The sequence below is a fragment of the Neopsephotus bourkii genome, unplaced genomic scaffold (assembly GCF_033783945.1).
Source record: "Neopsephotus bourkii isolate Nb327-2 ecotype Australia unplaced genomic scaffold, CSIRO-AGI_Nbou_v1 NB_1181, whole genome shotgun sequence".
Taxonomy (NCBI): domain Eukaryota; kingdom Metazoa; phylum Chordata; class Aves; order Psittaciformes; family Psittacidae; genus Neopsephotus; species Neopsephotus bourkii.
The window spans coordinates 2,926,840-2,948,848 of NW_026901666.1; the positions used below are offsets into that span (position 1 = coordinate 2,926,840).

At 40.0% G+C, this 22,009-nt stretch overlaps 1 protein-coding gene and 1 long non-coding RNA gene across 5 annotated transcripts; one reads left to right on the forward strand and one right to left on the reverse strand.

The window, feature by feature from the left end:
- Positions 1-6,420: 6,420 nt before the first annotated feature.
- On the reverse strand, positions 6,421-18,422 carry ARL5A (ADP ribosylation factor like GTPase 5A). 2 transcript variants are annotated; one of them, XM_061363751.1, is made up of 7 exons: positions 18,111-18,422; positions 17,309-17,410; positions 16,052-16,112; positions 12,894-13,041; positions 11,696-11,779; positions 9,080-9,231; positions 6,421-8,550 (listed from the first exon to the last, which is right to left on the reverse strand). In XM_061363751.1, exons 1-7 carry the CDS (start codon positions 18,154-18,156, stop codon positions 8,502-8,504), a joined length of 642 nt encoding a protein of 213 aa, XP_061219735.1. In that variant the 5' UTR covers positions 18,157-18,422; the 3' UTR covers positions 6,421-8,501. The 2 variants fall into 2 exon arrangements, with proteins under 2 accessions (XP_061219735.1, XP_061219736.1); XM_061363752.1 differs by lacking the exon at positions 17,309-17,410.
- Positions 18,287-21,656, forward strand: LOC133217917 (uncharacterized). 3 transcript variants are annotated; one of them, XR_009727002.1, is made up of 3 exons: positions 18,287-18,418; positions 20,420-20,561; positions 21,360-21,656. It is a non-coding gene; the product is annotated as an uncharacterized LOC133217917 (long non-coding RNA). The 3 variants fall into 3 exon arrangements; XR_009727003.1 differs by lacking the exon at positions 18,287-18,418 and adding an exon at positions 18,437-18,517; XR_009727004.1 differs by lacking the exon at positions 18,287-18,418 and adding an exon at positions 18,576-18,678.
- Positions 21,657-22,009: the final 353 nt, after the last annotated feature.

Below are 22,009 nucleotides of genomic sequence, written 5' to 3' on the forward strand. Positions count from 1 at the left end.
CACCTTTGGCAAGAGAAAATCCGCACATACTGACAGAAGCATATTGCTTATAGGAACACGCTACCAGCAACATGAACCTGTACTCAAATATGCTGTCAAATATATTTAAAGCCTTTTGAAACCAAATAAAGACTTCTCAACCAACAAAGCAACTGGATTATTTGTTGCTCAGTACACTGTATGCAACTGAGTATTTTCTAGGAGCACAAGGAAATCCGTATTGCACCAGTAAGGGAAAACTTAAGGGCTTGCAGAACCTCACGTGGTGCAAGCTGAACTCTCCCGAAGCAACCACCCCCCAAGGATGAGACCAAACATACGCCCAAGCCATCACTACCCATGGGCTTAAAACCAATGCACATGACCACTGGGAACAGCGGCAGCTGTACTGGCAGAACCTATTCTGCTAAGCAAATTTGGAATTACTACATATGTAACTTTGACAAAAAGTTGTCAAGCTTACTCTGAAAATGGTACAGTGAGTCTGAAACAAAGAAATTATCTGGCAAATTTAATACAAATTGTTAGGTTTATTAGTTGCTTATACAACTCTGATACGCATCCATTAATTTAATGTTTCAAAGCTGTACATATCAATAGTAATGGGGTGCCTGATAGGATTCAACAGTACAAGGACCTCAGAAGCAAGTCTTCAACAGTACCAGCATTTATACTAAATATTTATGAACAAAAAATTCAGACTATTTTCACTGTTACTATTCCATGATTTGCATCTCTTTGCATGACTCCAGTTGTTTGGCTGCAGATAATATATACACATATAGATTGTGAGGGGAGGAAAAAAGCCTTCCAATTCTGAAGAATAAGGGGCAAAAAGCAAGACAAAACAAAGAAGTTAATAACAAGAATCAACCCTGAAGGCATTGACTATTCTGTAGTTTTGCATCTAATTTGACCTCATGTTAAAAAGCCATATTCAGAGAAAGTAAATCAATGTGCAAGAAGAGTCATGACATGACCTGTAACTTTAAAAGCAGCAATTGGATTGAAAAAATGTACTGTAATTTTAATTAAACAAAACAAAAAACAATTAAAGAGAACACAGCAGTCTTTAACTTTCATGCAGTCAAGGACAAAAAGCCAAAAAGTAACAGCATTTTCTGTCAAAGTCTATTTACAGTTTCATACACCAGATGTAAATGACTGTGCCAAGGCTCATTTCAGCTCTACACAAGATACTCAGTTGCTGGATGCAGAACTGGCTGGAGATCAGCAGTGGTGAACATTTTTTGTGTGTGCAGTTAAAATAAAGGTATTTAATGCTAAAATCATACCGGAATAAGAACCTTCAGAGATACTTATTTGGCATGTATTTTTAATGGACCAATGTGGTGATATACAGACCAAGATTTGACAGCACCAAGGGGATGAGAGGCAGGCAACAGGCACATGGCCCAAGAAACAAAGAGCTCAGAGGAACCTTGTACTGAAATAGACAAAAATATGTGATAATGGGGGTGGGGGTAGGGGTGGAATCACCTTGTATTTAATCAGAATCAAAAGGAAAATAAGAGTTTTCAGAAAAGTTGTAGCAAAGTCAAGGAATAACTTTGTTAGAAGAAACAGCTCCAGACAGCCTGAGCGTGGCACAGCGCTGAAGACAGCTCACCCTTCCTTCTCCCCCATACGATTTTTGCTGGAGGGTGGAGTACAGCAACTTGAGACACAGCCACACCAGCTGGTATCAGGGAGGAGCTGGAGAAAAAGCCCACCCAAAAGGAAAAGGGTGTCACAAAGGAAGAAGACTTCAGCTAGCCACACAGCTGAAACCAGAGGCCAAAGGATAGAGAATGTGGAAAAGCATTTTTCCATCTCTCGCACCTTCATACCAGAGGGGGGAGGGGATGTGCTTACTGATTCCTCAGAACTCTGTTAACATCATCTGACTGTAATCACATTACTGCACAAGATTACCACATGAATAACAAATATTGCACAGTTTGAAATCAAGCAAGAAGTCCAAAATTAACACATGGAACAAGGCTGTGCAGGTTGCAGAGCCGAAGAGCAGCACACCTTTAGTACAGTACCATAACTGTACTTTTTAACCCAGCTTTGGCGTCATCTCTTTTGCTAAGTTACCTGTGATCCCCTACAACTCCCAAGGCTGCAAATACCAGCAGGTGGTATGTGAATAAGCAGGAGTGGTACACCACAGGAATTCAGATTTTTACAGGAAAAGAACATTTCACCATTCATTTTAATTTCCATTCTATGTGAAACCAGCCAAAAATGTACTTACTACCCAACTTGTCCCAAATGCCAAACAATCTCCTAATACAAACCCCGCAGTGGCAGGTGTGGTACAGCAGTGCACTTCATCCTCAGAACACCAAGAAAACCCCATATAGTATGTCAGAAATTGTCTCTTTGCTTAAAAAGCTTCACTGCAACACACACACAGAAGGTTTCACACAAACAGTAAAATATTGACAAGTTATTGCATCTTAAATTAATAAATACTGGTAGGTTCTCAAGAACTAGCAATTCTGACACTGGCTGTAGATGTGCCTATATGCTTGTACACATCTCCCTGCCCCAACAATTCTAGACCAAATTTGTGTTTGTTTCACAAAGAATGAGAAGACAAGAACTGAGAGGATGTGAATAAATTCCCTTCAACTAAACAAAAAATCAGACCTTAAAAGCCAGGAAAGACAGAAAGAAGCAAAGGGGAAACAGTTCAAGGCACATTCTGATAAAATTTCAGGAAAAGTTACTTAACAAAATCATAATTGAACTTTATTATAATAAATAGCTGCATAAAAAGTTTTAGCCAAATTACTTAGATAAACATGTGGAAGTTCCAGACACAGAAGTGCTCAAGCCAGGAAGTGCCAGCCCTCGCAAGTCTTGTATTAATTTGAAGCAATAAATTTGTATATTCTGGAATGAAATTTTATTGCAGTATCAGTGTTAACCACATACTTTATGCATTTCTTTCAGAAAGAAGACAAACTTTTTAGAAAGAGAAGAACAAAATACAAGTGATCAAAAGAAATATGACTCTGGTCATATGATTCATGAGCGTATATATACGGATGTTATTTTGCATTCATAAAAACCAGACAGATAACATACTATAACATAACTACATCATTAGCATATTAATCTGATAAGTTTATACTCAAAGGATTGTAGGTTTAGTGCTGGAGGTTAGTATTATCATCCAGTTCTTGGCAGAGCGTAAGGACAAAGAGGTCAGTTCCCTTTGATGACTCCTGGAGAGACAGAAAGGCAGATTCACACTTAGAGCAGCACGTACAGGCTGAGTAGAGAACTGGGGCCACAGGATTAAAGGGTTTGGAAAAGGATGTTACAGGAAGGGCATACTGAAAACATTCTGGAAACCATGATACAGAGACAGTTTAAACCGGATTGGTTACCATTCCTCTATCCTATACTACCAATTCTTCAATTTATTACCCATAAAAGTGCTGAAGCTTTCCAATCTGAGGAGTTTTGGTTTTCAATCTTTAAATGTCTCAGCGGGAGAGTAAGTCTTGGCCACTTCTTCAACCTTCCACAGTGTTTGAAGAACATATTTAGACAAGAATAACACTTAGCTGATGATTTACAATGATTTATAGCCTTCTATGTAAAGCAGCATGTTCTACCTTAATTCAGTATGAGCTAAGTTTTCTAAATTTACAAATATGAAAAGCTTAAAAAACATACCCAGCTTGTGTCCTTACTCACAGAAGGCCTGGCTTAAAAGGCTAAGGGTAGTACATGAGTGTGACCCTGTTATGGATAAAGGCTATCTGATATGAAGAAAGTTTTCAAAACCAGTTTCTGTACAATATAAAAATTAACCAGTAAAACCCTAGTAAGGCAAGAATATAATTTCTGCTTATGATTCTAAAGCATATTGTAAAAAAGTTACAGTGGCAGCCACTTACAGTTCCTCATTTTTGTACATTTAATATATTCACTGCAACAATTATAAGTCACATTTGTATTTATAATACATATCACAACTATGCGCAGAGATATTTTTTTCTTAGTGCCATTCTTAATGACATTAAATCATTCCCGTCCTGTAATACTCAGTGACGCACCAGTTCAAGGCTTAATATTACATTCATTGGAATTAGTGAAAACGGCTTTTCAGATATAGTTAGTCTGACAGTCACAAGAACATAATGTTTTCCTAGCCAATTAAAAAGGAACTACTTGCATTAGGATGCTTACAAGGCCAAGTATTCTTGGAGTAAGTTATTTAAAGAGAGTTCCTTGAAAAAAATTCCAGCTAACCAGTCTGATACAAGGATGAATTTCATATTTCCTTTTATAAAGCAAGCTAGCTATGTGAAGCCTGATAAATGGGAAAGTGCTTGGAATGCAAAGGATAGAAAGAACTGTAACAAATAAGCTTATCATAAATCATGTTAAAAGCAGCATGTAGGGAGGGGAAAAAACCCACTAATTTACAAACATTTAAATGCCTTTATAGAAATATATCTATTTTAGGGAAAATGGAAATTGTAGCATAGGAAGAAAAAAACCGGACCACTGAATTAGTTTTAGGCACTTGAGCTGCATAGACGGTAGAAGGTGCCTATCAGATACGTTTCACATTCACACCGCTACACCGAAGAACATACTATATAATGCATAGGAAAACAGGTATTAAGCCCCCTGGAAAAAAAAATAAAAATGAAGCCATGTAGATCCCTGTTCACATTTTCCAAGCTCTATATTCTGTCTTTCCTCACAATTTAGAGCCTACATAATTTGCAGGTCACAGAGGCAGCATATTATAGAGATTATTTACCAAGCTTATGACCTGCTAAACCAAAATAAACATTTTAGGGATTAAATTCTTGAAATATGACTTAATGGCAAAAAAAAAAAAAAAAAAGGCAGTAAAATTGCATTCTACAGCGTAAACTTAAATAACCATTTTTAAAGACCCTTCCCTTTTTCTTTAGAATATCCTAAGAATGAATTTCATGAAGAACAAAGGCAAACTAAGGTTAAGATTTAGCTGAAAGCAAAGGCAGCACAACACACAGAGGGTGAAAATACAAAAGCAATACAAATCGAGGTCATGACTCATGGTAAAACAATCACTTCCAAACAATAACGAGTGAAGCTGAAAGCAGCACTGATGCAAAGTTAACTTGCTTTTCTATGGACACAACTATGAGAAAAATGCAAAAGGTCCTACAGGAAGAAGAAAAGAGATGTAAACAAAAAGCACATGCGAAAAGGGGTTCTGTGTTCAGAAGTTTGCTGTCTCTTCTCCAGCTCTACTAGGGGACTAAATTTAAAAGCATTTCTAGCTTTACACAAAAGGCAAGGTGTGTAGGGAAGGACCATCACAGCACAATGCTACCTGAGGGTACATACTTGTATATTCTTCTAAGGTTCATCTTGTTAGTATCTGAACATACACTTGTTCTCATGAAGAACCTTCAGGCAGGCGAACTTTCCTACAAAAGCTTCCACTGCAGTGCCTGGATAATACTATAGCACTTCCACTCTGCTTTGCTCTCTTTAAAACACACAATCACACCAACCACACAAAGTGAAGATTTGGAATCCCTCTAGAGACTGCAAATCCAGCACTTAAAATAAAGGGGCACCTTCCTTCAATTCCTAAACCCCTGTCAAGAATGCTATAAGGCAGGTGATGCATCAGCAGGTATCAGCCACCACTTAATTCTAACTCCTGAAGAGCACATCTCCACTCTAAGATACTAGGGGATCACAAAACGATAAAGAACTCATCACTGTATGTGCTTTTCTGTAGTTGCGTTAAGGCTGAATTGTTCACTATCCAACACACTATTTAATTTTTGGATTATAAACTCTTTAGGGCACAAAAGTCATTGTTTTAACAGGTGGTCTTAATGCATGCAGTTATTCCCAACTCTGCTACGGTCTGTGAAACAAAGATGAACCATGCAATACCTTAGACGTTACAGAAAGTGGAAGTGGCCAGGTTACCCGGAGGGAAAAAAAAAAGTCCATGTAAGTTTGCCTTTGTGTAAACAAAATGTCTGGTTGCAACATAAGCCATACCTGTGAAAAAACACTGTATTTTCACTACATGGACATATTACGACCTACAGATTTAAGAGAGGGAGTAAGCAGCAGAATACTGCTTCATGATTTTTCTTCCAGTAACTCATTTTCTTAAAAACAAAAACTCAACACACACAACCTGTGCAGACTGGATGCAGACTGGATGGGGCTTTGAGCAACCTGGTCTAGTGAAACGTGTCCCTGTCCATAGAAGGGGAGCTGAACTAGATGGTCTTTAAGGCCCCTTACAACCCAAACCATTCTGTGATTCTATGATTCAGACAGAAGTATGCAGTATTTAACACTACTAAAGTAAAGTATTTTAAAGCGATGAAAGGGAAGACATAAGACTCAAAAAACAAACACTTAGGTTTATAAGCAAGTCTGCTTTTTCTTTTTTAAGACTAGAAAACGTACAATTCCATTTCATATGCAAGTGTGCACACAGCTCGTTTCTTGAAGATGCTATCAGATAAACTGAGAAAGTCTTTGCATTAAATTATTTCTTCAAACATTTATACATTTTGCAATACACCAGTTAAATACCAATATCTATGTGCATGCACTATAAATATATGCATGTACACGTTAAAATGTTTGCCAAAGACAACAGATTCCCTAGCCAGTGAGCATCATAGAGATAAATATATTAGAAAGTTAAGTTCTTTACCTGCCTTTGTTAAACAGAAACTTTTGAAATGGCCTCCCTTCTTTTCCCCACAAATTCCCCACATGATCTGCAGCAAAGGAGGCAAATGAGAAAGCAGGTGCACTGACTGTATTATCCCATAACCAAACATAAGCACCTTAAAAAGTTCAAACTAAGCTTTTTCTTTAAAATGTCTTTTCCATCCTTATCAGATGTGTGAGCAAAGGGAAGGACGTTTTAAACAACGTTTTATTTCATTTTGCTACATTCCCCAAACATCCATCTCCAACATAAAAAAGCCTATGGTTAAGGCTATGTGCACCTGGTAACATACTGGTAACATTTCAAACCACCAAACTCCCATCCCACTGAAAAGCCTGTATCCTTTAAAAAAGGAATTCTAAACAACTTCCTATGAACATCGTCCCATCAGGTCCTACAGGAAGAAAAGATAACCACATAGTGCTCTGATGCTTCTTTGTAACTCACCTGGGGACCACACAAGAGAGTTTTATTTTCAAGAAGTACTGCCCTGGAACTTCTGCGGGAACACAATGAATGGGTCACTTACAACTTTTCAAGTAGTGTCATCTGTTTTGTTCCACATCCCAGTTCCATCCATTGCATATAGATATATATATACATTTTATGCTATAAAAGAAAAGCATGCCTTCCTCTGAAAAATACTTAATACAGAATGCGACTTGGTTTATAAGATTCCAGTGGTACTTTTAAACATACTTTTGCGCCTTTGTGCCTCTTCTTTGGTTAAGAAAAAAAAACTAATGACATTTTTCCCTTTATGACAGCTCAAGGTACTCCTACTAGACTTCAATCATAAATGACCAAAACTGCAAAAAAAGAGCAGCAGTACCACAGGACAGCAACAGGACAGCATGACACACATTTTTTGGAATCACCGAATCCAATTATCACTACCACAGGAAAAAAAAAAAAGAAAAAAGACCCCCCCCCCTTTCATTTTAAACTCTTTGGCAAATGTTCACTGTTTGCCAACACTGTAACTCGCAGCTCAGAGTCTATATGCCCCAATCCATTACAGCAGCCTCCCTAACTGAAAAATCATGTGAAAAACAAGCAACGGTCTTATGAGAGAGTTTTCTTTATAAAGTTGTGGTGAGCCAACTGTCTGATGGATGCTACAGCCATACAGATAACAAAGGAAAAGAACTTGTGACATGTTGGCAATGTCAAATATTAGTATTACTGTCAACATACTGATTCAGCTTTACACACTGGTCTGAACAGATTGCAATTAACCTAAAATTGAGGTATAAATATACACAAATATGTACAGTACACATACAGGAAAATATTTTGCATTTGTAACATCAGTAACCTTAAAAATACTGGAAAGTTAATATCTATGCCATTGATTTGCTTGCTAATTTACTGGAATAATGAAGCCAACATCTTTGAGAGGACTACAATGGAATAATAAAACACAAAATTAAAAGCTCCTTCCTCTCACTTCATCTTCGCCACGCTCAACATTGGACTATTCCAAGTGGCTGTATCTTGCAAAGAAGGTTGATCAGAGCTTTTAACGCATCTTCAGAGGAAAACAAACCAGAAATCAAACTGGAGCAATAACCGCATCTTTCTTTTGCTGAATGGTCTTAATTTATATACAGGTATGTGTGTGTGCATCTATGTAGAAAATAAAGTTGAAGTCAATTCAGTATAAATACATTTAACCCATTAATTCTGCCACTGTGAAGGTAATCCTGGGTACAGCTCTTTTTAAGCAATGTCTGTGCAAAGAGGTCATTAAAAATCATCTGATCTTAAGTCTTGACATCATCCATTCAAGTCCTTGGCACAGTCTGCAAACAAAAGAGAGAATTTTTAGGGAATACATACATTTCTCGGACAAACTTCAAAGATTAAGTCCACAGCACCAACTTAAATTCTTCCCCAGAACTCTCTAATTCTCACTGAAGAAATAATTTTCAGAAACAATCTACTATGAGTGCAGCATTTCCTAGATTTTACTATGCGATCTATGCTTGCGAGACTTCAGATGCCAGCACTTCAAGACATACACTGACGTGATCTCTAATTATGATTATTCTTAATACACCAGAACAGATTATAGGTCTTTCCCACCCCCACCCTCATTAGGCCCAAATCATAAAAAATCATCACTGTGAGACAGCACTGTGGATTTGATGTGAAAGTTGGTTTTCAGATCATGTTGATCCTAAGTCAGTATGTTCTGAGCTCAGAAAAAAAAACAAGATTACCACGCAAGATTATTACTGACAGGGGAAGAATGTGTGTTAAAACCAAACACCACAATAAAAATACAAAATGATTCAAGATTCTCCTCCTATAGACAAGAATACCTCTTACCCCTCTCCAGTTAGAGCACAGCATGCCTGAATGTGCCACTGGTGATCCTTAATTGAAGTCAATTTCAGAAACTGAGATATTTCAGCTACTGTCATACACTCTTTGACATCCTGCTTGTTAGCAAAGATCAGCAAACCTGCTTTTTTTAAATCCTATGGAGAAAGAAAAAAAAATTAAAATTATTACCAACCACCTCTCTCTTAAAATTACCAATTTTGCCTCTCTCAAGAGGCAAAAGATGTGATGCCAAAGTTGAGGACCTTAAGCCCTAGCAAAAAAGCCCTAAACTATAAAATGCTGCAGGCTGAGTGACACGTAACTTCAGAAAATCCTTTGATCCAGCAGACCAAATGTCAAATTTTGGTCCAGGGTGATCAAAGGCATGCTGTATCGCTGTATGCATGCAGCTGCACTAACGCCACACACCAGTCAAGGCCTCACATTTAACCCTGGCCTTGCAGGTCATTCCTGCCTGTGTATCCATCCCAAGCACTGCATTCTCCTGAGTCTGGCTTTTATGTACATACCACATTTTGATGTATTACCAATACTGTTATGATTGGTTTTAGTACCAAAATACTAGACTGTGCAGCAGTTCTTACACGGGGCAAGAGTAGGTTACCACAGCAGAACTTTTTAAGCACTGGTAAAACCTTGCCCACTCGTTAATCCCACTCATTAAGAAGCATTAAGACTGTCCCTGACAGAGTAAAGCAAGATGCAGTAATATTTTATTTAGAGGATAACAGTATTTGTAGAAAATCATCACTTACACTGCTTTAGAATCAAAGGACAGACATCTACATGAACAAGTGCACTACAAAAAACTTCTCTGTAAGGCACATGTAATATTTTAAACATCAGTATGAACAATTTAGAGAACTGTGACTGCATGGACAAGCTTATCTAATCTCAAGCTACTTGAAATTACACTGATACAGGCATGTACTATTGAAAACCTGTCCCTCTGAAAGTAGAAAGGTCTTCCCAGAAAGCCAAGTCAAGTCATTCACTTAAATGCCTATCAGGCACGCTCATTTTTACAACCAGTAAAATTCCCAAACAATCTACTGGTCCAGAAAATAGTAGGAACTGACCCAGGCAACTCAATTTTGCCTTAACAGAAATTCAGCTGAACTGGTTAGCAGAAATAAAAGCTTTTCAAGGACTGAAAGGAAAAGCTATTCTAAATAAATATTTGACTTTCATCTTAGCTTATATGCATTGTGGCTTTATTCAAATGTCAGAGCATCTGGAGAGTTAGCAGAATATACTTGAAAACATCCTGTTGTAAAACAATGGGCACATTTATTGTTTGTTAGATGAGTGCTTCTGGAGCACAGAAATAGACTCCCAACACAAAGTAAGGGCATCCATGCTGCTTAGTTTGACTTCTCATTTCAAATCCAGTTAATTAAAAACTTCTGCATCTTCTTATATAGATTACAAAACAGAAGATTCAGAATTTGTTTAGCAACTGCAGATTGAAGAGCACATCTCAAATTCTAATTCTGACAGCAGCAGACCCAATGGCAATGTTCTCCTCAGGCCACACTCCAACAGAACCAAGAAAGCCACACCTACTTTATTAGAATTATATTAAACACAATTTTAATTTAAACACCAAAAATGAGAAATTCCAGACACTTGGGAAAGCACTTGTTTCTTCTCTTTAGATGACCATAATCACTCAGAAGAAATACATAAACAGTCTTTGCCCTTGCTGAAGTCCACTAAACAGTGGCTATATTTTAAATACAGATGTACTATTTTGGGATATAATGCCATCAATTTATGCACATCTTTGTATTCTGACACTTGAATTTGGAAGCTCAATGTCCTCCATGTTATCTCATACAAACTGATCCAGTTTGCACTAAACTTGTCTCAGCAACAGTCAAGCTTATCTAAACATCTTCAGCAAAAAATCAGGGCTCCAGTCCTGCTGCACTGCACAGATTGAATTCTTCAGGACACCCAGGTCACACAATAGGTATTCCTTGGTTTACACATTAGTCCAGAATTTTTGAATCGGACTCTGACAGCTCAGTTTTAGACATGACACAGGGCTCAATTTTAAAGAGGTTCTTTATCAGATAGCAAATTATACTCTAAAATTCTGTAATTCCAATTACACATAGAATGATGGCTACAATAGCCATAAGGCAGGCCGTTTCTTCAGTTTTATAGCTGGTTGCTAAAAGAGGTATTATTAAGGCTGTACCTGCTCCACTGCGAAAACAGAAAACATTAAGCAACCATAAAATTATCAAAAATAGTAAATAAATTGCTGGAGGCAATAATGGGGTTTCTTAAACTATCTCATTCAGATACTAACAGAGGTTGAAGTATAAGAAACACAAAGGTCATTTATGGGTCCTAACTTCTGTTTCAGAAGCACTCAGGAATTGAAAAGCTGCTTTTGTGGGAGCTCTTTTCAGTAATTTGGAATTAATTTACAGCTTTACTGGGAGCTTGACAATAGATAAGCAGGAAGACAACAGCTCTGATCCTTCCTCTAGCAGGAAGAGGACAGCTCTGATCCAGCACTACCCACAGCTGGAAGACCTTACCCACAATAAATATTAAACCAAAGAAAACACAAGGTCTACTCACCTCATGTGCTAACATTTTATACAGTTCTTCTTTAGTCACAGAAATTCTCTCTCTGTCTGTGCTGTCCACAACAACTATCACAAACTTTAAAAAGTGAAAAGTTATTAGTAAAAGAACAAACTCTGTCATTCTGGCCACACACTTGTCAGCAGAACAGATTAATGCTCTTAACCCACTGTCCAGACAGATATCATCTGGACCATCACGTATCATCCTATATCAGATATGCTTTTTCCAGCACTGGCATAGTTTACAACTTATGCCATGGTTTGTATACAAATGTAGCTCTGACACATATTTTGACTTTCCATTTTTATTTCCATGTGAAAAACTTACACCAAAAGCAAGAGTTTCTCTGTAATTCAAGAGTTCTTTGCTTAGCCTAACTGAGGTAGCATCTCAGATCCCTCAGGTAATTTGCTGCAGCCTTTAAAATGTAAGCTGTACTGGCTTTCTCTCTCTACTTCAAACACTAACATGCAAATAGACATTTATTTATAAAACCCCAATAAGCTCCATACTTCAAGAGCATACATGCACATACACATCATACATCTCTTATAGATAAGCACAGCAAAAATTGATTACTATTAAAAAAGATTAAAACCCCACATTTGATAACACACAGGAAACCTTGACTGAAATCATTACTTTAATCAAGTATGTATGCTGCAACTTCACTGCTAAAAAGTTCTGAAAGTTCTTGGGGGCACTTAAGTAAACTGATTATGGAAGTTTTCACAACAGAACTCAGTCTTGGAAGAAAACTTTTAGGCTTTCAGTCTTACTCCTGAGGGGTTAGAGGGGCTTTAGAGTACCTGCTACAGAAATAGAGGAGTCCCCACATGAGAAGGGACCTGTAACCATAGGCATCTGCAATACTAAGACAAACTGAGATCCTGCCCTAAGGCCACAGATGCCCAGACACAGAATCCTTGCAGACAAATTGGTTTTCATTGCAACTCTGTATTATGCATCTTATGTAAGAAATATAAAAGCATGTGTCATACAACAACCTGCTAAGGAGGAGACTTAGCAGGACATCAAAACAGGAGGTGCCCTGAGGCAGGTATAGTAACATTCACTGCACAGTCATAACAGGCCTCTGGAAGTGTCTCTGGTACCCATTTCGGGTACTGTGTGCTCCCTCCACCAGCAGTACTGAGACTAAGTCTTCTGGTAAGGTGCTCATTCTCACCTCAGTGTTTGTATAGTAGGTGTTCCATGAAGACCGAAGAGACTCCTGCCCTCCGATATCCCACATCAGAAAGCGTGTGTTGTTAACCACTATCTCTTCCACGTTACTCCCTATAGTGGGTGAGGTATGCACCACTTCATTCATGGAGCTGCAGAGAGAAAAGTGCAAGCTGGTGAGAAACCATGAGAACTGGGAAGTTACCTGCATTATCAAGTAACTCAGGACTCCAAATCAACCTGCTTCTATAAACAATAAACTTGATGGTTATTTCAGGGTAGAAAACTTCATGGGAAAGCTACAGAAAACAATTCTTATGCAGCAAACTGGACAAGGTATAACGGTGAAAGGCAAAACTCAGTAGCAATAAAAAAGGACTCAGTGAACTATATAATAATCAAATTACAGAGCTGAGAAAACATTCCCAAATAAAATTGTAATTAATTAGATCATAAAGCTGAGAAAATATTTGCTTCAGAAGCTGCTTTAAGCAGTCAGTTTTTCTTTTTCCAGGCTGATTTTGGCATGCATGGGAGAGAGCAGTTGTTTTGCTTCAAGAGTGCGGTTAAGCCACAAGATTTCCAAGGTTGCAGAAAAACAACTCATCATCCAGCTTCATCAAACACACTACATCTTGCTTTCCTTCCAGCGTAAGCCACTAAGAGCATACGTCTTTCACAATTCAGTTGCTTTATGTCCAAACTTCCTTCTCTTCTCCCTTCAATGCAGTTAAATAACACTACTTTCTGGAAACAAATTCAGACATTACATATTTCAAACATATTGTTTTAGAGATACTAACTGCAACTTTGTCATTAAGCCACTAGTTTCATATCAATAGTAATAAACAAATGTGCACCCTGGGCACTCCTAAAGTTCAAATTATTTAAATATAAAAACCATAAAAGTAGCTTCAAGAAAAATGTCAGCTATTTTGAAAGAACTTCATCATTTGTTCCTCTGATAATCCAGATATATTTTTTCATTTTACATGAGCATGTCTTTGAAGCTTTAGGAAAGCTTTTTGTTATAGTGACAGCAATTTGAGACTTGTAACAGTGATGGAATACTTCTTGAAGAGAAAACAGAGAACCAAGGAGAGAAAGGGATGGTCCAGTGTTCTGAAAAGGAATCTCAGTTACCCAGTGCCTTAGCAAGGGTCATCTTAGTAAAAATAACAAAAAACTCTCTCACCACACACGTTTGAAGGCAACTACACGAAAGAAAGAAGAACAAACCATAGGATAAAAATGGTACAAGATGATAACTGTAGCTGATTTCATGTTAAAAAAAGAACAACAAAAAAAACCAATCCCCAAAACCAAACAAAAATAAATCCCAGGTTTTGGCAGAGTTCTTTTAATGCTTGGAAGAGATGTGTCATTAATCCCCTTTCCTTGACTGAACCTTCAGCCTTTCTCATTCAACTTGTTGGCATCTTGCAGGGTGAAATATGATAGGCAGATTTTTCCCCCTCTTCCCATTGAAACAAGGTGAACTTGAAGCTTAATGGCGTCTGTTGACACCTGATCACAAAATCCTCCTGCTACCTGAGGGAAAGGAGGATATCCAAGTACAAGAATGGGAAGAAATTAAGTGTCTGTGAAGCTGCCATAATCTGTTAGAAGAATCACCACTCCAACATCTGCTGTGACCCTCCACATCATCCAAGGAATGGCTAGTGCACTAGTTATCCTAATCCTACTAGTTGTCTTGGTCCATCTCTCACTAAAATTCATTCATGCTCAGAACACCTATTTACTATGAAGAAAGGGTAAGAAGAAAATAATGGGACATGCAAAGATAGAGGTAAGGTTTCAGGAGGAGTCAAGCAGCAGGAACACAGGACAGTACTCATACAGAGCTCTGTCAAAGCAGCAAATGGGAAGAGGAATACACGAACAGAAGGGGAAGTCCTGTGTAGCTAAAACAGACATAAGGGAAAAGAAAGCATATAAAGACCCACTGAACAAAAGGGAAAATAAAAATACTGAGACTGCAGAAATAAGAGAGATGAGAAGAATCATGAGACATTTGTGGAGGAAGTGGAAAGACACAGGCAGCATTAAAATGCACCAAGGATGGCCCTCAAATGCAGCAGTTACTAGTCCTGAAAAATATTCTTCATTCTATTTATGCTTTTTAAAATCTCTCACTCACGATTTAAGTAACTACAACCACCTTCATCTTTTCACTTTCTCTGCAGAGTATGCTAGGTTATACATGGATGGAAATGCTGCATGAGCTTCATCTTTCAGCAAACAAAAAGCAGACCATAATTTGTCAAAACATTTTAAGTAAGCATATTTTTAAGTGTAGGATTGGACCAGTATGTCCATAACACTTAAGAGGAATTATTTCTGATACTGACTCAGAGACACTTTTTAATATCAGACTACTTCGTGCAAGAAATCACAAATCTGTTTCTAATATAAACAGATCTTGAGCTGCCTGTCCCACCTAGAAGCTTCTGAGTCTGTGTACAAATTTGTTCCCTTTTATCAAAATGCAGTTGAGGACCAGAGATAATGAAGCTCATACAAGTTTCATGTAAACCAGTAGCAAGATTAATGCAAGACAAACACAAGTCAGTGCCACTATTAAAGGCAGAAACTGCATCACAGGATGGGCTGCCAGCAACCATTGAGCTGTGTTGTCCTAGCTTCAGCCAGTGGTCAGCCCTCCTCCTTCCCCCTGTACCACATATGACATCAAAGTACATCTTGGCACAGAGGACACAAGTCATAGCAGGGAGAAGTCAGGCTTCTCTGGCTTTGCTACTTACAATTTGTTGAGTATTTACATGCTATGGCATGGATCAGTTTAGCAGCATTGTCTTGTGGCTAACCCTCAATATTTTATGGAGCTGGCAAACAGCCTACACTGTGACAACAAAGGCAGCTGTGATTAAGTGATAATAGCAACATAATGTGATAAACAAAAGCTCTGAACAAAACCTTATTCATACACCAGGCAAACTACAGACCTTTACAAACTCTAAAACACGTGCTCTGATCCACTGCCTCCTATAACTGTTCAGTAATCTTCACTGTGATGCTTTCAAAGTAAAACTTACAAGGAAAGCAGTGACCACAAGCCACAGTAATATATACAACGCACACCTTTAAATACATGAAATATCAGCAGCAGTTCATACTTACAATTGATAAAGAATGGTCGTTTTTCCTGCATTATCCAGACCAACAATGATTACTTTGTGCTCTGAAATAAAAATATCACCAGTAAGTCACATAGTTAACTTTGCTACCACAATAACAACTATGCCATGAAACAAAGTTAGTGTTGCATTTGAGACTGATTTCCTAAGCAAACACTGCCAAACTTCAGGTGCCACATTTCACAGGCCATATGTAAGAGTTTATTTGTGGAGGCGTACAAACCCATGTACTGTTCCGAGCAATTAAGTGATTGTCAAATTTTCCACATCTGAGTATCTACAGGCACAATTTCTGATTGTGGATTTTTTTCCTCCTCTAACATGCTAGGGCAATCTCACTTTAGAATCCTTTCCCAATCTTCTACACATTTGTGCAGACTCCCCCAACCACAGCAGCTCTTCAGAACACATCCTTACCAGGACAACATGTTAAATGTTAAATTTCATGTTAAAACTGTAACATGTTAAATGTAAAATGTAACATGTTAAACGTTCATTTCCAAGTCTAGACCTTTATTATGGCCTGCAACATCTTAATCTCTTTGCAAAGAGTTGCTTAAAACCACAGCAACATCGATTTACACTGTAAGCGTTCGTGTCCTCTTCTAGCAGGTTTGGAACCTGGAGAACAGATTTGCCTACAAATACTTTACAGTATGCATCCACACAATTTAGTTTTAGATGAACCAACAAGTACAACACAAAACTACTCTCACTTCTGCAGACACAGTTTGGAGCTCAGTGCTTGAATCAATTACTGCTTCTATTCAGCACCTTCTTTCCTATACATCACAAAACTAAATTTGATTTTTACAGCTGGGTGTTATCAAGCACGAATTTACGATATCCAGGACAATTGAGCACTGCCAGCCCTCAGCCGTATTATACAACCTTTACTTGCACAAATAACCTTGGCTTCAACTGGACAGAATGCAAGGAAAAGTTTTGTGAGAAGCTGGTTTTTTTCCTACCTCCCCAGTGGTCCACAAGGGCAACAAAAAACTCATTACAAATGTGCCCAAGCTTCGGGCAAACAAGGAAGAATTCCTTCTGTTAGCAAAGTACACTCACACTGACTCATCACGGAGGGAGGGGATAAGGGTCAGGTAAGTGGGGTTTTCTCAGTTTTTATTTTATCAATATTGTGTGGTTTTGCAGAGTTGTCTTATACACTGTCAGTAAAAACTCCAGTTTTAATAACTTTGCATAACTGCACAATATTGTAAAAATATCTGCTTACCTGACCCCACATAACTAGGAACTTTTGTTTCTGGTGTGATGTTGCCAGCATAGTGGACGTTAGGAAATCGGTGGAAAAGAAGATCTGAGGTGGGGCTGGATGCTACAAGACAAAAATACTGTTTTGTATTTGCACTAGGTGTCAATGGGCACATAACTGGGACATTCAACATTCATGTGCACAGCATTTAAATTCACTCATAAACAAATTCAAAAGACCTTATCAACGGGAGTAAGAGCGTCAGCAATATGTTCTACAGTCAGTTACAACTCTCATTAGAACCTAACTGTAAGGCGACAAGCATTACAAATCTGAAGTTATAAATAACATTTACTCCATAAATGAGCAATTTTGCCAGCTATCGAGGTTTGTAACTTAAAAGTGTTAGTAAAGCGTACTCTGCAGACGACAAGATGGAACTACACACTACAATGCAACACAGCTGTATTCTATTCGGCTCACATTAATAATTTAACGTCCACCTTTCAGGAAATGAGCTTTGCATTGACTTAGAAAGGACAGAAAGGTTAACCCCCCCCCAACTCTTCTGGCTTCATCTCGTCCGCCAGCCACAACGACCAGTGCCAGAGAAACGCCGTCAGCTCGCCCTTTAACCTCGGTACCCAAAGTTGCGCCAGTTTACTGAGGCGGGCTCCCCCCACCCCCTATTCCCCACCGCAGCCTCCTCGTCCCCTCCCGCCGCCCCACAGCGGGTGCACAGGCAGCGAGGATCTGCCGCGAGCGGGCCCGGCCCGGCACCTGCGCGCCCCGACACGTCCGCGGGCCGCCGCCTCGCCCTCACCCTGATGGTTGAACAGCCTCCAGATCCTGGTGAAGAGAATCCCCATCCTCAGCCGGGGCAGCTCCGGGCCTCGCCGGCTCCTCAGCACCTACCGCGGGCTTACCCCGCTCCCGGGCCGCGGGCGGCTCAGGGCCCGGCCCAGAGCCCAGTTTGCCGGCGGAAAGGCGGGCTAGGGCCTCGCCGGGCCTGCTCACTCTCGGACATCGCCGCCGCCCCGCTCCTCTCGCCTCACCGCCTGTCCGGGCCGGCCGCGGAGCGGTGAGAGCGACGCGACACGACGCACAGCCACCAGGGACCCTGCGGCCACCGTAGGGACGGAGGAGGCGGGGGCGGGCGCGTCGCTGCGACGTGACGTAGCGGGGGCGGAGCAACTGCGCAGGCCGCCATTACGTGACTCCGCCTTAGCGGTGTGTAGTGAGGGCTGGGCTGTGTGTGACGGGGTTGGTGCTCAGTAGCGGCGGGAGCGCAGAGTTGGCGTCGCTGCTTACGGTCTTTCAAAGCATCCGGCCCATCTCAGAGATAAACCCCTGTGTCCAGACCTGCCGCAGCGTTTAAAGCCGCAGGGATGGTGGTGCGCTTGGTTGTGCTGGGGTTTACAGTTGGACATCTTAAAGGGCTTTTCCAACCTAATCGATTTTATGATTTTTTTCTCTAACCCTTTCATAAATAGGTTTTTAGTGCCTGCACGTGATATGCTAGAGACAAGACATGGGGTGATTGCTGCAATTTAATTTTATCCTTGACCAGAACAATGCTTTTAACAGGAGCACCATGGTGTTACACTCGTGTAAAGCTGTCCTGTAGCCCGTTCATTTCAGCCCCAAGGTCTTCATTAGCTGCTGTACAAACAATTGTACGTGGGTCAGTCATGTTTGTCTTGTGACACCAGTGGTGGGTGTGAATTTGAACAACAGGTATTTCTAGCACTAGTATTCATGCTCCAGGGAGCCAAGGGTAGGCTGTACAGCTGTTGGGCACATCTTCATTTTAAACAACACTGACGGGCATGGTAAGGAGAAGCCAGGCCTGCACTTACATGAAAGAGCAAATACAACTTTGGGAGATAATGTGGAAGAGTGAAACTGGCGGAAAGCCTGTTTTTATGTTCAAAAGGCATGTTCTGAAGATCAGGGTTTGGAGGCTTTGCTTATCACCACAGCAATCACATGCAGTTCTTTGTTGATAGCCAAGTGGCAACTGGGCTAGCCTTGGAGTTGTGCTCTGTCCCTAGCTGGGATGGAGAAGCCTCCATCTCAACATGGGGAAGCTCGTTTTGGGATGGAATGTGTTACTTGGTACAGAGAAGCTCCTTGCCTAAAGTCCTCTGAGCATGCTTGTGTTCCTCATAATGATGAGTGTTCTGTAACATAACTTCCCATCGTTGCTAGTACATGTTAATGGCTTTGGTCTTCATTACGTACTGCCATCTCACCTGCACCACAGCCTACCTTTTCCTGTCCACAGAGGCCCTTACCACTGGCTGTTTTTTCCCCTGCTCCTTTGCAAGCTGACACAATTCTGCCCTCAGTTCTATCTCCACCTTCCTTACTGGCTACCTGGTATGCTGCTTTCACCTTCTCACATGGCTTCTGCCCCACCTCTGATATGATTTAACTTTCTAATTTCAGAGTTTTTTGCTTCTTTCCTTCTACCAGCTTTTATTCTGATTGTGCCTTCTTGCTTTTATTTTCCCTGCTGCAATACTGGCCTATACTCAAAGTAGCAAGGCCAGTAGTAATCTGAGTTTCTGTCTGTGCCTGCAAGCTTTAATGCTTTCTGTGGCAGTGAAAGGGAATATATGATCCATAACAGTTGAAAAATATCCTGATAACAAACTGGCATGTTACGCCTTTAACAGGATAAAAATAAATAATGCAGTGCACTAGTAATGGATCTGTAGTCATCCAGGTTTAAAATAACTAGATATAATGTATTATTGTCCATGGTGCTTATGCTTTACACCTTTTTCAGCATTGCCAACAGTGATGCAGTATCAGCTACCTAATGTGACAGGGAAAGCATGGTTAGCCCAGACACCCCCTGGTTCCTCTGAAACCACTGTTTGCTGAACAGCCACCAACAGTCTGTGAAAAAAAACAGCATCTTGCACGATACAAAGGCTCTTTGCCCTGTATGGTTTGGGGCTGCTGTTTTAGAACTACATTGCTAATTTTTAACCTCAAACATGACAATCACAATGAGGTTGAAAAAGTAGCAACGCTTTATCCTGTGTAAGTGCAATGCATAAATACCCTGCCATATTGTTCAGCTGCTGGAATTACCAAGATTTGTTTATTCATTCCTCTTAGTAAAAGCAAGGATGTCTGCTGGCTTGGTGCAGTGGCTCTGGAGAAGCTGATGGGGGAAGGCAAAAAGGAAATCAAGGTATATAGCAGGAACTGTCCCTCTTGTGTGAGAGCTGCAGTCAGAGGGATGGTGTGTGACTGACAGGTAAATGAAGCAGCTCCTCCAATGTGATACTTTCCCCAGGTTCAGCATTCAGCCTGCAACAGAATTAATTATTCATAAGCTGACAATTATCCTCCTTTCTGCTGTACCTCAGCTGAGAATTTCAGATGCATTTGATTCATTTCTGTTCTCAGTTCTCCTGTTGTAAACACGGAGTGAGCCTGAAATCCATGGGTTCATTCCAGGACTAGGCAGGCTGCACAAATACATGAGAAGGTAGCAAAATTCAGTTAAACCATTTACTTTGATTCTTCAAATAGAAGAGCTTCAAGGGTTTTTTTTTCTCCATGTAGTTTTACTTTGTTTTGTTAAACCTTGTGTCTTACCAAAGCAACTTCAAAGAGTCTGCTGCCAGCACTTGCTGGAGTTACATCAGACTGTATAGGACAGGACATTGACTGCAGCCAGCACCCCTTGGTCCTGCCTTGTAACATCCCATGTAAGGACTACAACCAGCTTGCCTGCACACAACAGCTGCAAAACAGTGATGTTTTTACAAAATGAATGAATGTATAGTGTATTTTAGGGCTAGGAAGCTATTGTTAGGATTTTACCTCTGTTAAATTATCAGTTAGGACATCTGTATGGCAGCCTAGTTTATCCTGTATTGTACTGCTGGTTTTCCACATGCTAACACAAATGTTGGGCTTCCCATTGCTGGCAGCAGCTTTCTAAGAAAGCACTTAAATCAGCATGGCTCATTGTGAATACAGTCACAGTTTCTTCCTGGAGTTCTGAAAAGCCTTTTTAAGGTCATGTACATTTTGTTTCAATGCTCAGTGGGTCATCTGAGCATTTCTACACTGCAGAAGCGCATTGTCTGCCTACAGCAGACTTTCACCAATGGAGAGGAAAATACTTCTATATGGAAGAAACTAGAACATGTGGAGAAGACAATGAACTTCTAACTTCCTGGATCATATGAAAACACATAAAAGAATACATTTATATGTACATGCTCAGTTATATTTATTTAGAAGACCTTAAGCTTTTTATTAACAGCTTAGATTACAACTTGCATGTTTATATCTGATTCTGAACACTTTAGACAAGATAATTCAATTAACAATTTTAAAAGCCCTGCTTCTGCATTAGATACGTAAAAGCCAATGTTAATTCACACATAACATGCACCTTACCTGGAAAAGTCTTTCTGTTCTTCGAAGGCAGGCTTCTGACAGAAATGCTGAGGCACAAGCACACCATGCCACTGGTTACTGCAGGCACTGCCAGGTCTGAACACCCTGATGGGTGACACATAGCTGAGCCCTGCCAGCGGCCACCACTGCTCTCCTCAGGGCAGTTGTACAGGGGAGCCTAGCAGTACAGCTGGGCACAGAGCCCTTACTGCTCTGCTGGGGCTCTGCACAGCTCTGGCCTGGTCTCATGCTGCCACACCGAGTTTATAAGCTCTGTATGTCCACATTTTG

Excerpts from the sequence above, each read along its gene's own strand:
- ARL5A (XM_061363751.1), bottom strand. The coding sequence starts at position 18,156 with ATGGGGATTCTCTTCACCAGGATCTGGAGGCTGTTCAACCATCAGG. Across the intron at positions 16,113-17,308 it reads TCCTAGTTATGTGGGGTCAG|AGCACAAAGTAATCATTGTT; the intron begins GTAAGCAGATAT and ends TTTTTATTTCAG. Across the intron at positions 11,780-12,893 it reads CCTACTATACAAACACTGAG|TTTGTGATAGTTGTTGTGGA; the intron begins GTGAGAATGAGC and ends CACTTTTTAAAG.